Source organism: Salvelinus alpinus, chromosome 33 (genome assembly GCF_045679555.1).
Source record: "Salvelinus alpinus chromosome 33, SLU_Salpinus.1, whole genome shotgun sequence".
In the NCBI taxonomy this organism is placed as follows: domain Eukaryota; kingdom Metazoa; phylum Chordata; class Actinopteri; order Salmoniformes; family Salmonidae; genus Salvelinus; species Salvelinus alpinus.
The window spans coordinates 507,097-522,064 of record NC_092118.1 but is presented as its reverse complement, the minus strand read 5'-3'; the positions used below and the strand labels follow the sequence as shown (position 1 = coordinate 522,064).

General features: G+C 38.2%; 1 protein-coding gene across 1 annotated transcript in view; it reads left to right on the top strand.

The window, feature by feature from the left end:
• Positions 1-14,968, top strand: part of LOC139563184 (ALK tyrosine kinase receptor-like) — an 819,033-nt gene that overhangs the window by 641,971 nt on the left and 162,094 nt on the right. Inside the window, exons 9-10 of the mRNA XM_071381520.1 lie at positions 1,068-1,240; positions 3,643-3,737. Coding sequence (XP_071237621.1) covers positions 1,068-1,240; positions 3,643-3,737 — 268 coding nt within the window. The remainder of the gene's footprint in view (positions 1-1,067; positions 1,241-3,642; positions 3,738-14,968) is intronic.

Genomic DNA, 14,968 nt, shown 5'->3' with positions numbered 1-14,968 from the left:
TCGCAAACATCAGTATCTTACATACAACAGGTTTTTAAAGGACCAAAGAGTTTTGCCCACACCATGTTTTCATTTTTGCCATGGAAAATATTTGCCGATACTGGTATCGTCACAGACATAGGATGCACAAGGAGAGATTCTATGGGAAACAGAAAATGGAAGAAGGGAAAAAAGAAAGTGAAAGAGGGGGACATAAAGTGGGCCTCTGAGCGACAGCTACTGAGATATGTCTGAAGTAAAGTTCAGTCCTATAACAGTGCCTAAAGCTACATTCTAGCTAGCCGAAGTCAGCAGTTCCTTGGCACGGGACTAAAGATTAGTCATGATAGCAGATTAGCACCTCGATATCTCTTTACACGACCCTGAGCTGTCCAATGTATCCTACCTGCCTGCCTGTCTGCTTTGTCTGCCGCAGCACCCAATCTCAAGAGTAGATTCGCTTGGGCATTAGTAGCAGAGTAATGCCTGGCAAACACGATTTGACTTCTATAATCTTGATGTCAGGGAAATTCTCACAGTTTGGCAAAGGTGAAATCTAGATCAATGACAATTAGGTGAGGGAGTACACTGTGATAGAAGACCTTGTAGAAATTATAGTTTACTTTTTGATTAGCGGGAAACCATAGTCAGCTCTGCATATTGGAGAGACAGAAATGTAGCATTTAGACAGGAGTATTGTTGTTCCATTAGATTGAGAAAAATACGAGCAATATAAATAAGGAAATTTGTACGGCCTGGTGTACAGCTGAGACAATTTATGAATCTGTATTTGTAACTATAATTTCCATTTAAAGAAAGATACCCTCAGACTGCCTCTACAGTTTTATCAAGTGCAATGTTTAAACCCAAATGTCTTCCATGAAGGTCTGGCTGGAGTAAAACGGTCAAAATATTGCACTTAATAACACTATGGGAACAAGTAACTGGATGTGCGTACACTACTTCTAAACTAGTAATTATGACAGTATAACATCACAATCTGATGATTTGAGATGTCAATGTGTCTCTCATTCAAGTCCTATTCAATTCCTATTCTGACTCATAATATAACGTGATTTCCCCAACAGGTACGGTTCTGGATGTGTTCCGGAGGTGGCCAGAGGTGGGCGCTATCTTTGTGGCTGGTGGAGAACAGCACAGGACCAGAGGAGCAGCGCAGACTGTGGCACTCTGCCAGTGAGCTCAAGACCGAGAGAGGCTGGAGACTCATTATGCTTCCTCTCTACGGACTTGTTGACTGGTACGGCAAATTCATTTGCTCCAATGACAGACTGACAAGTGATTTGGCCAATCACGACCCTTGGAAAAACAGAGTGCAGTGTATGAATATGTAACACGGTCAAAATGGGGCACTGCTTCATTAGATTGTGAGATCATACTACATTTGAAACATGCATCACGTCAAAGCATAAAAGAACCAGCAAACCACAACGATGCATTGTGTGTTCTTTTAGGATGAAAGAAAATACATATCGCTTTTCAGGTCCAAAGACACAGTAATGCATAGCTTTTTTCCTCAGTTCTTCCTTCCGAATGCACCTTTTCAGTATTTACATTACATTTTAAGATAAGCCTCCCTTTCATCATAGGTCCCAATGGGTTGACTTGCCTTATACCGTGGGCCTGCGGTAAGTTCCCTATTAACAAGTCCAATACAGCAAATGAAAGATAAACATCTTGTGAATCCAGCCAACATGTCCGATTTTTTTAATGTTTTACAGCGAAAACACCACGTATATTTATGTTAGCTCACCACCAAATACAAAAAAGCACAGACATTTTTCACAGCACAGGTAGCATGCACAAAACCAACCAAACTAACCAAGAACCAACCAAACTAACCAAGAAACAACTTCATCAGATGACAGTCTTATAACATGTTATACAATAAATCTATGTTTTGTTCGAAAAATTTGCATATTTGAGGTATAAATCATAGTTTTACATTGCAGCTACAATCGGAAATAGCACCGAAGCAGCTAGAACAATTACAGAAACCAAATTGAAATACCTAAATACTCATCATAAAACATTTATGAATAATACATGGTGTACAGCAAATGAAAGACAAACATCTTGTGAATCCAGCCAATATTTCCGATTCTTTAAGTGTTTTACAGCGAAAACACAATATAGCATTATATTAGCTTACTACAATAGCCTACCACACAACCCCATTCATTCAATTCAACGTTAGCGATGGTGAATAAACCAGCAAAAGATATTAATTTTTTCACTAACCTTCATAAACTTCATCAGATGACAGTCCTATAACATCATATTACACAATACATATGTGGTTTGTTCGAAAATGTGCATATTTAGAGCTGAAATCCGTGGTTATACAATGTGACCATGTAGCAATTATTTTCCAGAATCTCCGTATATGTTTCTGACACTCACCTATTCTGACCAAATAACTATTCATAAACTTTACTAAAAAATACATGTTGTATAGGAAATGATAGATACACTAGTTCTTAATGCAATCGCCGTGTTAGAATTCTAAAAATAACTTCATTACGACATGCAGCTTACGTTATAGCGAGAGCGCGCCCAAAATCTGGGCGCAAACTAAAAGTAAACATGTTCGACAGATATATGAAATAACATCATAAATGGGTCCTACTTTTGATGATCTTCCATCAGAATGTTGTACAAGGGGTCCTTTATCCAGAACAATCGTTGTTTGGTTTTAGAATGGCATTTTTCCCTCTCGAATGAGCAAGCAAAACTAGCCAAGTGGCACTAAACTCTCCTTCGTCACCAAACGCAAAGAACGCAACACGCCTAAACTCCCGAAAAAATTTCAATAATCTAATAAAACTATATTGAAAAAACATACTTTACGATGATAGAATCACATTTATCAAATAAATTCAAAGCCGGAGATATAACACGTCTATAGCGAATGCTTTTCAGAAGCCAATACTGGTGACCTTTATGCGCTCCCTGAACAAAGGAATTCTGGGGTCATGTCATTCCAAGCTCTATCTTTTGACCATAGAAATACCTAGAAACCCCATTTCACCTCTCACAGCCTATTGACATCTAGTGGAAGGCGTATGAAGTGCATGTATACTAATAGATATCAAGCACATTTATAGGCAGGCCCTGGAACAGAGCCTCGATTTAAGATTTTTCACTTTCTGACATGAAGTTTGCTGCAAAATGAGTTCTGTTTTACTCACAGATATAATTCAAACGGTTTTAGAAACTTGAGAGTGTTTTCTATCCAATAGTAATAATAATATGCATATTGTACGAGCAAGAATTGAGTACGAGGCCGTTTGAAATGGGCACCTTTTATCCAAGCTACTCAATACTGCTCTGCAGCCCAAAGAAGTTAAACGTAATTTCCATTTGAACCAGCATATGCAGCTATTACCGCGGAACAACTGCCGTTAAATGTCAGTCGTGCTACAACGCTGAACTTCAGCGTTATGGATTGAATCTAGCCTTTTTTCTTATCCTAGACTTGAATGATACACTTAAATTAAGCACGTTTTTTCACCACCGGAAGCAGATATACTTCATCCCCTCATCTCAAGGACTTGAGTGATGCAGCTTGTGGTCATCGATGTTGTGTTCTAAATCCAGATTGTATCTACTGTTCAAAGATCAGATTTTGTTTCTCCTCAGGTTCTGGCTCCAGTTCAGCGTTGACAATGGACCTGGTCCAGGATCAGCCATTTGTCTGGATAACATCTCCTTCAGTATGGACTGCTTCCTGGCCTGTGAGTATTTCATTGATGTTCTACAGCACACAGAATTTGTTATTTGACTTAAGCCTTTATTTTTTGATGACAGACAAAACAAGGGCTTTAGACCCAATCCACATATCTCCTCAACTTACCAACAATACCCGCTTACAGATGCCGTATTCTGCACAGCAGTAAAAGCACGCTTCTAGTGTATTCAAGGTTTAGAAAGGCTTCTAGAGTTTAGAATTTCCACTATAAAATGTCAAACTTGATTTGCCCTAACAAGACATGTATCAACCCCTACAAAAAAATGCCATTAATTATAATCCACATTATAAAGCACATGTCCTATTTCTGTAGGGTTATTTTACTGCTGTGAGAAAAATATAAATGCAACATGCAATAATTTCAACAATTTTACTGAGTTACAATTCATATAAGGAAATCAGTCAATTTAAATAAATTAGGCCCTAATCTATGGATGTCACATGACTAGGTAGGGGTGCAGCCCTGGGTGGGCATTGGAGGGCATAGGCCCACCCACTTGGCAGCCAGGCCCAGCCAATAACATTTGTTTTTCCCCATTAACGGGCTTTATTAGACAGAAATACTCCTGTCCGGGTGACTGATTTCAGACAATCCCACAGGTGAAGAAGCCGAATGTGGAGGTCCTGGGCTTGCATGGTTACATGTGGTCGGCGGGTTGTGAGGCCGGTTGGACGTACTGCCAAATTCTCTAAAACAACACTGGAGGTGGCTTATGGTAGAGAAATGAACATTAAAATCTCTGGCAACAGCTCTGGGGGAAATTCTTGCAGTCAGCATGCCAATTGCACGCTCACTTAAAACTTGAGACATCTGTGGCATTGTGTTCTGTGACAAAACTGCACAATATAGAGTGTCCTTTTATTGTCCCCAGCACAAGATTAACCATTTTTTTACTAGGCAAGTCAGTTAACCTCTCTTGGGTATGTGGGACGGTAGCGTCCCACCTCGTCAACAGCCAGTGAAACTGCAGGGCGCCAAATTCAAAACAACAGAAATCCCATCATTTAAATTACAAGTATTTTACACCATTTTAAAGCTACACTTGTTGTAAATCCAGCCAAAGTGTCCGATTTCAAAAAGGTTTTACGACGAGAGCACACCAAACGATTATGTTAGGTATGAGCCAAGTCACAGAAAAATACAGCCATTTATCCAGCTAAAGAGAGCAGTAACTAAACGCAGAAATAGAGATAAAATTAATCACTAACCTTTGATAATCTTCATCAGATGACACTCATAGGACTTCATGTTACACAATACATGTATTTTTTGTTCGGGAAAGTTCATATTTATATCCAAAAATCTGAGTTTAGGCAAGACGCTACTGTATCACTTGGCAAAAAGCCTGAGAAAATGCAGAGCGCCAAATTAAAATTAATTCCTATGAAAATTACTATAAAATCAAACTTTCATTAAATCACACATGAAAGATACCAAATGAAAGCTACACTTGTTGTGAATCCAGCCAACATGTCAGAATTCAAATAGGCTTTTCATTGAAAGCATACGATGCTATTATCTGAGCATAGCACCATAGTAAACAAAAGAGAGAACATTTCAACCCTGAAGGTGCGACACAAAACGCAGAAATAAAAATATAATTCATGCCTTACCTTTGACGAGCTTCTGTTGTTGGCACTCCAATATGTCCCATAAACATCACAAATGGTCCGTTTGTTCGATTAATATCCAAAATGTCAATTTATTTGGCGCGTTTGATCCAGAAAAACACTGGTTCCAACTTGCTCAAACGTGACAACAAAATATTTCAAAGGTTACCTGTAAACTTTGCCAAAAAATGTCAAACTACTTATGTAATACAACTTTAGTTATTTTTTAAAGTTAATAATCGATAAAATTGAAGACGGGATGACATGTGTTCAATACAGGATTAAAACGATATGTAGCATGCCTTCTGTTTGATTGAAGTGCATGTCCAGGACACCTGGAGTGCCTCGACTTCAAGATGGCCGTATTTCTTCATTACACAAAGGAATAACCTCAACCTATTTCTCTAGACTGTTGACATCTAGTGGAAACCGTAGGAACTGCAAGCAATTCGCTTAGAAATCTGGTTTCCCAATGAAACCTCATTGAAAAGACAGTGACCTCAAAAAAAAAGAAATCTGAATTGTCCTCTGGGTTTCGCCTGCTAAATAAGTTCTGTTATACTCACAGACATGATTCAAACAGTTTTAGAAACTTCAGAGTGTTTTCTATCCAAATATACTAATAATATGCATATCTTATCTCCTGGAGATGAGTAACTGGCAGTTGAATTTGGTTGTGCTTTTCATCCAAACGTGAAAATGCTGCCCCCTACCCTAGAGAAGTTAACTTCTAGTTGCACACAATCCCGGATCCGGGAGCACCCCCATCAGTAAAAAAGCTGACTAGCATAGCCTAGCATAGCGTCACAAGTAAATACTAGCATCTAAATATCATGAAATCACAAGTCCAAGACACCAGATGAAAGATACACATCTTGTGAATCCAGCCATCATTTCTGATTTTTAAAATGTTTTACAGGGAAGACACAATATGTAAATCTATTAGCTAACCACGATAGCAAAAGACACAACTTTTTTTTTTCACCATTTTTTTCCTGCATAGGTAGCTATCACAATGTCGACCAAATAAAGATATAAATAGCCACTAACCAAGAAACAACTTCATCAGATGACAGTCTGATAACATATTTATTGTATAGCATATGTTTTGTTCGAAAAATGTGCATATTTCAGGTATAAATCATAGTTTACCATTGCAGCCACCATCACAACTCTCACCAAAGCAACTAGAATAACTACAGAGACCAACGTGAATTACCCAAATACTCATCATAAAACATTTATGAAAAATACACAGCGTACAGCAAATGAAAGACAAAGATCTTGTGAATCCAGCCAATATTTCAGATTTTTTAAGTGTTTTACAGCGAAAACACAATATAGCATTATATTAGCTTACTACAATAGCGAACCACACAACAGCATTGATTCAATCCAACAATAGCGATAACGAATAAACCAGCAAAAGATATTAATTTTTTCACTAACCTTCTCAAACTTCTTCAGATGACAGTCCTATAACATCATATTACACAATACATATAGAGTTTGTTCGAAAATGTGCATATTTAGCGGCACAAATCGTGGTTATACAATGAGAAAAGTAGCCAAGCTGCCAACAATATGTCAGAAGAAATCTTGGGAGAGGCACCTAATCTAATCAGTAACTAATCATAAACTTGACTAAAAAATACAGGTTGGACAGCAAATGAAAGATACATTAGTTCTTAATGCAACTGCTGTGTTAGATTTTTAAAATTAACGTTACTACGACATACAGCGTGCGTTAAAGCCAGACCGCATCGAAATCAATGGCGGAATAGGAGTTTTACATTTTTCAACAGAACAACGAATTAACATCATAAATAGTTCTTACTTGTTGATGAGCTTCCATCAGAATCTTGGGCAAGTTGTCCTTTGTCCAAAAGAATCGTTGCTCGGTTGTAGATTGTCGCCTTCAACTTTGGAATTAGCTGTAAACATTAGCCATGTGGCGAAGACGTGCCCAACTCACTATTGCGCAGCACAAAGAAAATTTCGAAAATCGCAATATACTCACATAAACTGAAATAACTCGGTTTAAAATAACTACGTTATGATGTTTCTAACACCTATATCGAATAAAATCAGAGCCGGATATATCTAAGGGCTATAACGGGAGCTTTCTAGAACGCCATCCTGAGGTCTGCCTTGCGTCATGGCGAATGAAGGAAAGAGAGGACATCACGTTCCGAGCCTATTTATAAGGCCTCAGGTCTGCCTAGCAACTCCATTCCAATTCTCACTATTTGCTGACATCCAGGGGAAGGCGTATGCAGTGCATCTCAACCAATAGAAGACAGGCAAATTAATAAACCGACCTCAGAACAGCCTGCATGATTTCAGACTTCTCACTTCCTCACAGGAAAATTGCTCCAACTCGAGTTCTGTTTAACTCACAGATATAATTCAAACGGTTTTAGAAACTAGAGAGTGGTTTCTATCCAATAGTAATAATAATATGCATATTGTACGAGCAAGAATTGAGTACGAGGCAGTTTAATTTGGGAACGAATTTTTTACAAAGTGCAAATAGCACCCCCTATTGACAAAATTAAGAACAAATTCTTATTTTCAATGACAGCCTAGGAGCAGTGGGTTAACTGCCTTGTTCAGGGGCAGAACAACAGATTTTTACTTTAATAGCTCGGGGATTTGATCTTGCAACCTTTCGGTTACAAGTCCAACGCTCTAACCACCTTTCGGTTTCAAGTCCAAAGTTCTAACCACTAGGCTACCTGCCACCCCAAGTAATGACAATAATGTTTAATCAGCTTCTTGACATCCCACACCTGTCAGGTGGATGGATTATCTTGGCAAAGGAGACATGCTCACTAACAGGCATGTAAACAAATTTGTGCACAACATTTGAGAGAAATAAGCTTTTTGTGCGTCTAACATTTCTGGGATCTTTTATTTCAGTTCATGAAACCTGGGAATAACACTTTACATGTTGCGTTTATATTTTGTTCAGTATAAATGTGTCATCTGTAAACAGAGTTTACTTGTTTAAAACAACAATTTCAGACATTCAATAGCAGAAGACAATTTAACAATTTATTTAAGGCAATTAAGAACAGATTATTATTTACATTGACAATCTGTCACAATTATAGTGAGAAATTAGAAATCATGGCTGTATGCTTCAACTATATGTTAAAATATCGAAATTTTTTGCCCGTAATTTTTTTTGTTGCCGCAGTGTATAAATTATTCATGATGTTTACCAAAAATACAATCAATCATGCACAAATAATTTGTCTGTATATGCCTTGATATCGGAGAAGGATTTTCTCCTACTATGTTCATACTTTAACGATTTTTATGTTCTGGTTAAGTATTTGAACAAAATACATAATAAGCACATCATTTTAAATATCTTACCTACTAGCCCAGCTCTAGACAAAATACATATCTTGAATTATGACTAAAGTCAAACATTGACATTATTTACTTATTTCTTCACCTCCGTGGTATCCGTGGTGAGATATACACTTATCTCTCCTACAGTATATCAGTATAGACAATCTCTCACTGTCCACGATATGGGTGAATTCCGGGAGCTTAAGTGTCCACATATTCTCATACATATTAAAGGTCAAAACTTGTCTTGCCTTTCCCGCTTTATCCATAATGATAATTGGGATGTTATATCAGTGGAGAAACAACAGTGTCATGACACTTGCATCTCACATTTGGAGAAAAGAGAGAAAGACATGCTCTATACCCCTCTGTCTTTCCCTAACTCTCTAAAGTAACCGCTCTAACTGTGCCCAGAATAGCAAGCTGGGGAGCTCTGCCACTGATGGAGCTTCGAAGACGGACAGTGAGTCAGTCATTAAGGAAAAACGGGTGTGATTTAAATGACTAAACCCATCTGCTTTGCTTTATCTTGGCCAGGTCGCAGTTGTAAATGAGAACTTGTTCTCAACTGGCCTACCTGGTTAAATAAACAGGAAATAAAAAAATAAAATTTACTGAAGGAGCTAAATGAGGTTCTGCGGGGACCCCGGAAATCTGAAATCTTCTCCTAAAGTACAGTTGATTTCACTGCTTCACCTGCCTGCTCAGTCAGGTAGGCAGGAAGTAAATTATGAATCGTGCTCTGGCTCTGATGAGGATATGAATTCAAATTGAAACAGGAATGGGGTGATTGTTTAGTTCACTGTTATTACTATGTTATACCATTGCAATCACCCTATATCAACACTACCTCATATGTCCCACTTTATATCTATATACTTTATTCTAGTCATGGCTCATCCTTTATAACTACTGCTGTACACACCTTTTCTGATCACATGCTGTCCATACTGTCTATACACCATTCACATACATATACAGTATATTTATATTCCGGACTCTGGTCCGGAAGCTACTTTTCTGCACTTCTATCCATTTTGCGATGGGGTTTTCTACCATGTATTTACATACTGTAGTTGTTATACTGTTTATACACACTGCATATTTATATTCTGTGTTCTTGACATAGCTGGCTCCCTCTAATATATATACTGCTCTACATATCATTCTTAGTATATCTTGTATAAATGAATCCTGTATATATACACATATAGACCGCATTTGGATTACTGTTGGATAATGCTATTTGGGTTGTTAATTGGATTCGTTCCGACATTTCTTGTTCTTGTTTTAAAATGTGTTTTATTATTTGTGCACTTGTTTGACATTTTACTGCATTGTTAGGAGCTACTGTAGTAACACAAGCATTTTGCTGCACCCACTATAACATCTGCTAAAATGTGTACATGACCAAAATAAACTTTGATTATATTTGATTTTAGGATCAGGGCATCTACAGTGCCTTCAGAAAGTATTCATACCCCTTGACTTTTCCACGTTTTGTTGCGTTGCAGCGCGAATTCAAAACTGATGAAATTATTGTTTCATACAATACCAGGTAATGACAAAGTGAAGACATGTTTTTAGAAATGTATTCACACCCCTTTGCTATGACTCTCCAAATTGAGCATAGGTAAATCCAATTCCTTTGATTAACCTTGAGATGTCGCTACAACTTGATTGGAGTCCACCTGTGGCCAATTCAATTGTTTGGACATGATTTAGAAAGAAACCCACCTGTCTATATAAGGTATCACATTTGACAGTGCATGTCAGAGCAGAAACTATACAATGAAGTCCAATGAACTGTCCGTAGATCCCCAAGAATTGTGATGAGGCATATATCTGGGGAAAGGTATAAAACAATTTCTACAGTGTTGAAAGTTTCCAAGAGCACAGGGGTCTCCATCATTGGGAAAAGGAAAACATATGACACTACCCAGACTCTGCCTAGAGCTGGCTCTGAACAAACTGAGCAACCGGGCAAGAAGGACCTTGGTCAGGGATGTGACTAAGAACCACTGACAGAACTAAAGAGTTCCTTGATTGAGATGGGAGAACAACAGTCTCTACAGCACTTCACCAATATGGGCGTTTATCTTGTTTGGGATAGGGGGCAGCATTTTCACATTTGGATGAAAAGCGTGCCCAGAGTAAACTGCCTGCTACTCAGTCCCAGTTGCTAATATATGTATATTATTAGTAGATTTGGATAGAAAACACTCTGACGTTTCTAAAACTGTTTGAATGAAGTCTGTGAGTATAACAGAACTCATACGGCAGGCAAAAACCTGCACTTCCTAAGGCTTCCACTAGATGTCAACAGTCTTTAGAACCTTGTTTGATGCTTCTACTGGGAAGTGGGGGCGAATGAGAGGGGATTGAGTAAGGTCTCTCCCAGAGTAACATGAGCTGACCATGCGCGTTCACATGAGAGTTAGCTTGAGTTTTATTGCATTTCTGAAGACAAAGGAATTCTCCGGTTGGAAAATTATTGAAGATTTATGATAAAAACATCCTAAAGATTGATTCTATACATCGTTTGACATGTTTCTACGAACTGTAATATGACTTTTTTGACTTTTCGTCTGAACTAAGCGATCGCGCATTGAGCAATTGGACTACTGGGCTAAACGCACGGACAAAAAGGAGGTATTGGGACATAAATTATGAACGTTATCGAACAAATCAAACATTTATTGTGGAACTGGGATTCCTGGGAGTGCATTCTGATGAAGATCATCAAAGGTAAGTGAATATATATAATGCTATTTCTGACTTCTGTTGACTCTGCAACATGGCGGGTATATGTTTGGCTTGTTTTGGTCTCTGACCGCCGTACTCAGATTATTGCATGGTTTGCTTTTTCCGTAAGGCTTTTTTAAAATCTGACAAAGCGGTTGCATTAAGGAGAAGTATATCTATAATTATGTACATAACACTTGTATCTTTTATCAAAGTTTATTATGAGTATTTCTGTAAATTGATGTGGCTCTGTGCAAATTCACGGGATGTTTTGGAGGCAAAGCCAAATGTAAACTGAGGTTTTTGGATATAAATATGAACTTGATCGAACAAAACATACATGTATTGTTTAACATGTTATCCCGGGAGTGTCATCTGATGAAGAATATCAAAGGTTAGTGATTCATTTTATCTCTATTTCTGCTTTTTTTGACTCCTCTCTTTGGTTGGAAAATGGCTCTATGCTTTCTGTGACTAGTTGCTGACCTAACATAATGATATGTTCTGCTTTCGCCGAAAAGCCTTTTTGAAATCGGACACTGTGGTTGGATTAACGAGAAGTTTATCTTTAAAATGGTGTCTAATACTTGAGTTTTTGAGAAATTTGAATTATGAGATTTCTGTTGATTGAATTTGGCGCCCTGCAATTTCATTGGCTGTTGGCGAGGTTCCCAGACAGGTTAAGGGAGAGTGGCCAGACGGAAGGTACTCCTGAGAAAAAGGCACGTGACAGCACGCCTGTACTTTGCAAAAAGTCACATGAAAGACTGAGATCATAATGCAAAAGATTATATGGTCTGATGAGACAAAAATGTTACTATTTGGTCTGAATGCAAAGCGCTATGTCTGGAGAAAACCAGGCACAGCTCATCACCTGTCTAACACCATCTCTACCAAGAAGAATAGTGTTGGCAGCATCATGGTGTGGGGATGCTTTTTCGTGGCAGGGACTGGGAGATTGGTAATGATAGAGGGAACAATGAATGGGGCCAAATACAGGCAAGAAAATTCTTGATGAGAATCTGCTTCAGAGTGCAAACAACCTTAGACTGGGGTATATTGTGTAGATTGTAGATAAGTCAAGGGGTATGAACACTTTCTGAAGTAAATGGGTTGACATTTTCCAGAAAATATTTGTGCACCAGTTTTGTTTTTGGAGTCATTTGCACATTAACCTTTCATTGCTACCCATCCCGGATCCGGGAGCATCCTCATCAAAAAAGCTGACTAGCATAGTCTAGCCTAACGCGACAGGGATATCAGATAATATAATTTTCATGAAATCACAAGTCCAATACAGCAAATGAAAGATAAACATCTTGTGAATCCAGCCATCATTTCCGATTTTTTAAATGTTTTACAGCGAAAACACAATATGTATTTCTATTAGCTAACCACAATAGCAAAAGACTCAACCGCATATTTTCACAATTTTTCTACCGCATAGGTAGCTATCACAAAACCGACCAAATAGAGATATAATTAGTCACTAACCAAGTGAAAATGTGCATATTTGAGGTATAAATCATAGTTTTAAATTGCAGCTACCATCAAAAATATCACCAAAGCAGCCAGAATAATTTCAGAGAGCAACGTGAAATAACTAAATACTCATCATAAAACATTTATGAAAAATACATGGTGTACAGCAAATGAAAGATAAACATCTTGTGAATCCAGCCAATATTTCCGATTTTTTAAGTGTTTTACAGCGAAAACACAATATAGCATTATATTAGCTTACCACAATAGCCAAACACACAAATGCATTTATTAGCAGCAAAAGGTAGCGATCGCAAAAACCAGCAAAAGATATAAAATTAATCACTAACCTTGACCAACTTCATCAGATGACAGTCTTATAACATCAGGTTATACAATACACTTATGTTTTGTTCGAAAATGTGCATATTTAGAGCTGCAAACCGTGGTTATACATTGTGAATATGTAGCATCGATTCACCAAATTGTTCGGAGCTATTTTGGACACTCACCTAATCTGACCAAAGAACTCATCATAAACTTTACTAAAAAATACATGTTGGACAGCAAATGAAAGATACACTAGTTCTTAATGCAACCGCCGTGTTAGATTTAAAAAAATAACTTTACCATAACAAACAGCTTACAGCGCCCGCCAAAACGCGAATAATAGGACTCAACATTTTCCACAGAAATACGAAATAACATCATAAATTGTTCTTACTTTTGCTGAGCTTCCATCAGAATCTTGTACAAGGAGACCTTTGTCCAGAATAAATTGTTGTTTGGTTTTAGAATGTCCTTCTCTCCTGTCGAATTTGCTCCACAAGGCTAGCCAATGTTGATGACGTTCCCAATTTCTCTCGACGCAGAGAACGGAAAACTCCAAAAGTCCCATTAAACGTTGAATAAAAACAAAGCCGGAGATATTAGCCGTGTATACCGAACGCTTATCATAAGACAATAGGGAGGTGCTTCCTGCGCCTAGGTAGAGAAAGGAAATTCTGGACACGTCATTCCAAGAGCTCTTGTTCGACCTCAGATCAAGCTAGACACCCCATTCCACCTTCCACTGCCTGTTGACATCAAGTGGAAGGCGTATGCAGTGCATGCATATCCATAAATATAAGGCAATTCAATAGGCAGGCCCTGGAACAGAGCATCGTTTTCAGATTTTTCACTTCCTGTCTGGAAGTTTGCTGCAAAATGAGTTCTGTTTTACTCACAGATATAATTCAAACAGTTTTAGAAACTTGAGAGTGTTTTCTATCCAATAGTAATAATAATATGCATATTGTACGATCTAGAATAGAGTACGAGGCAGTTTAATTTGGGCACAATTTTTTCCAAAGTGGAAACAGCGCCCCCATATTGACAAGAAGTTTTAACACAGCACTGCAGCATCATCTATCCCAAGGCAGATCCTCCTCCAGATGGCATCTAATCTGGCCTGGGTAAAGCCTGGGTAAAAACCCACACTTGTTGTTGTCAAATTTATATAATCTATCGATCAACTGGGAACGATATTGGGATAAAGTGACGCTAGGCTAGTCGCAAACATTGTTTTTAAGAGTGTCAATACAGGTCTAAGATCGCATCGTACTACACCGGCTCTGGCGCTCGTTGGATGTGGCAGGGCTTTTAAATCATTACAGACTACAAAGGGAAGAACAAAGGGATTCACAGCTGAGAGCTGCCCAGTGTCACGAGCCAGCCAGATGAGCTAAACTACTTCTATGGTCGCTTTGAGGAAATTAACACTAAAACATGCATGAGAGCACCAGCTGTTCCGGGAAGACTGTGTGATCACGCTCTCCGCAACCGTTGTGGGTAAGACCTTTTGAACAGGTCAACATTCACAAGGCTGCAGGGCTAGACTGATTACTAGAATGTGTACAGCGAGCATGCGCTGACCAACTGGCAAGTGTCTTCTGGCAAGTGTCTTAAATTTAATCCACCTGAAAAGACAGAACAAAATAATACAACAAATATTGTGGTTAAACTCAAATATACTAA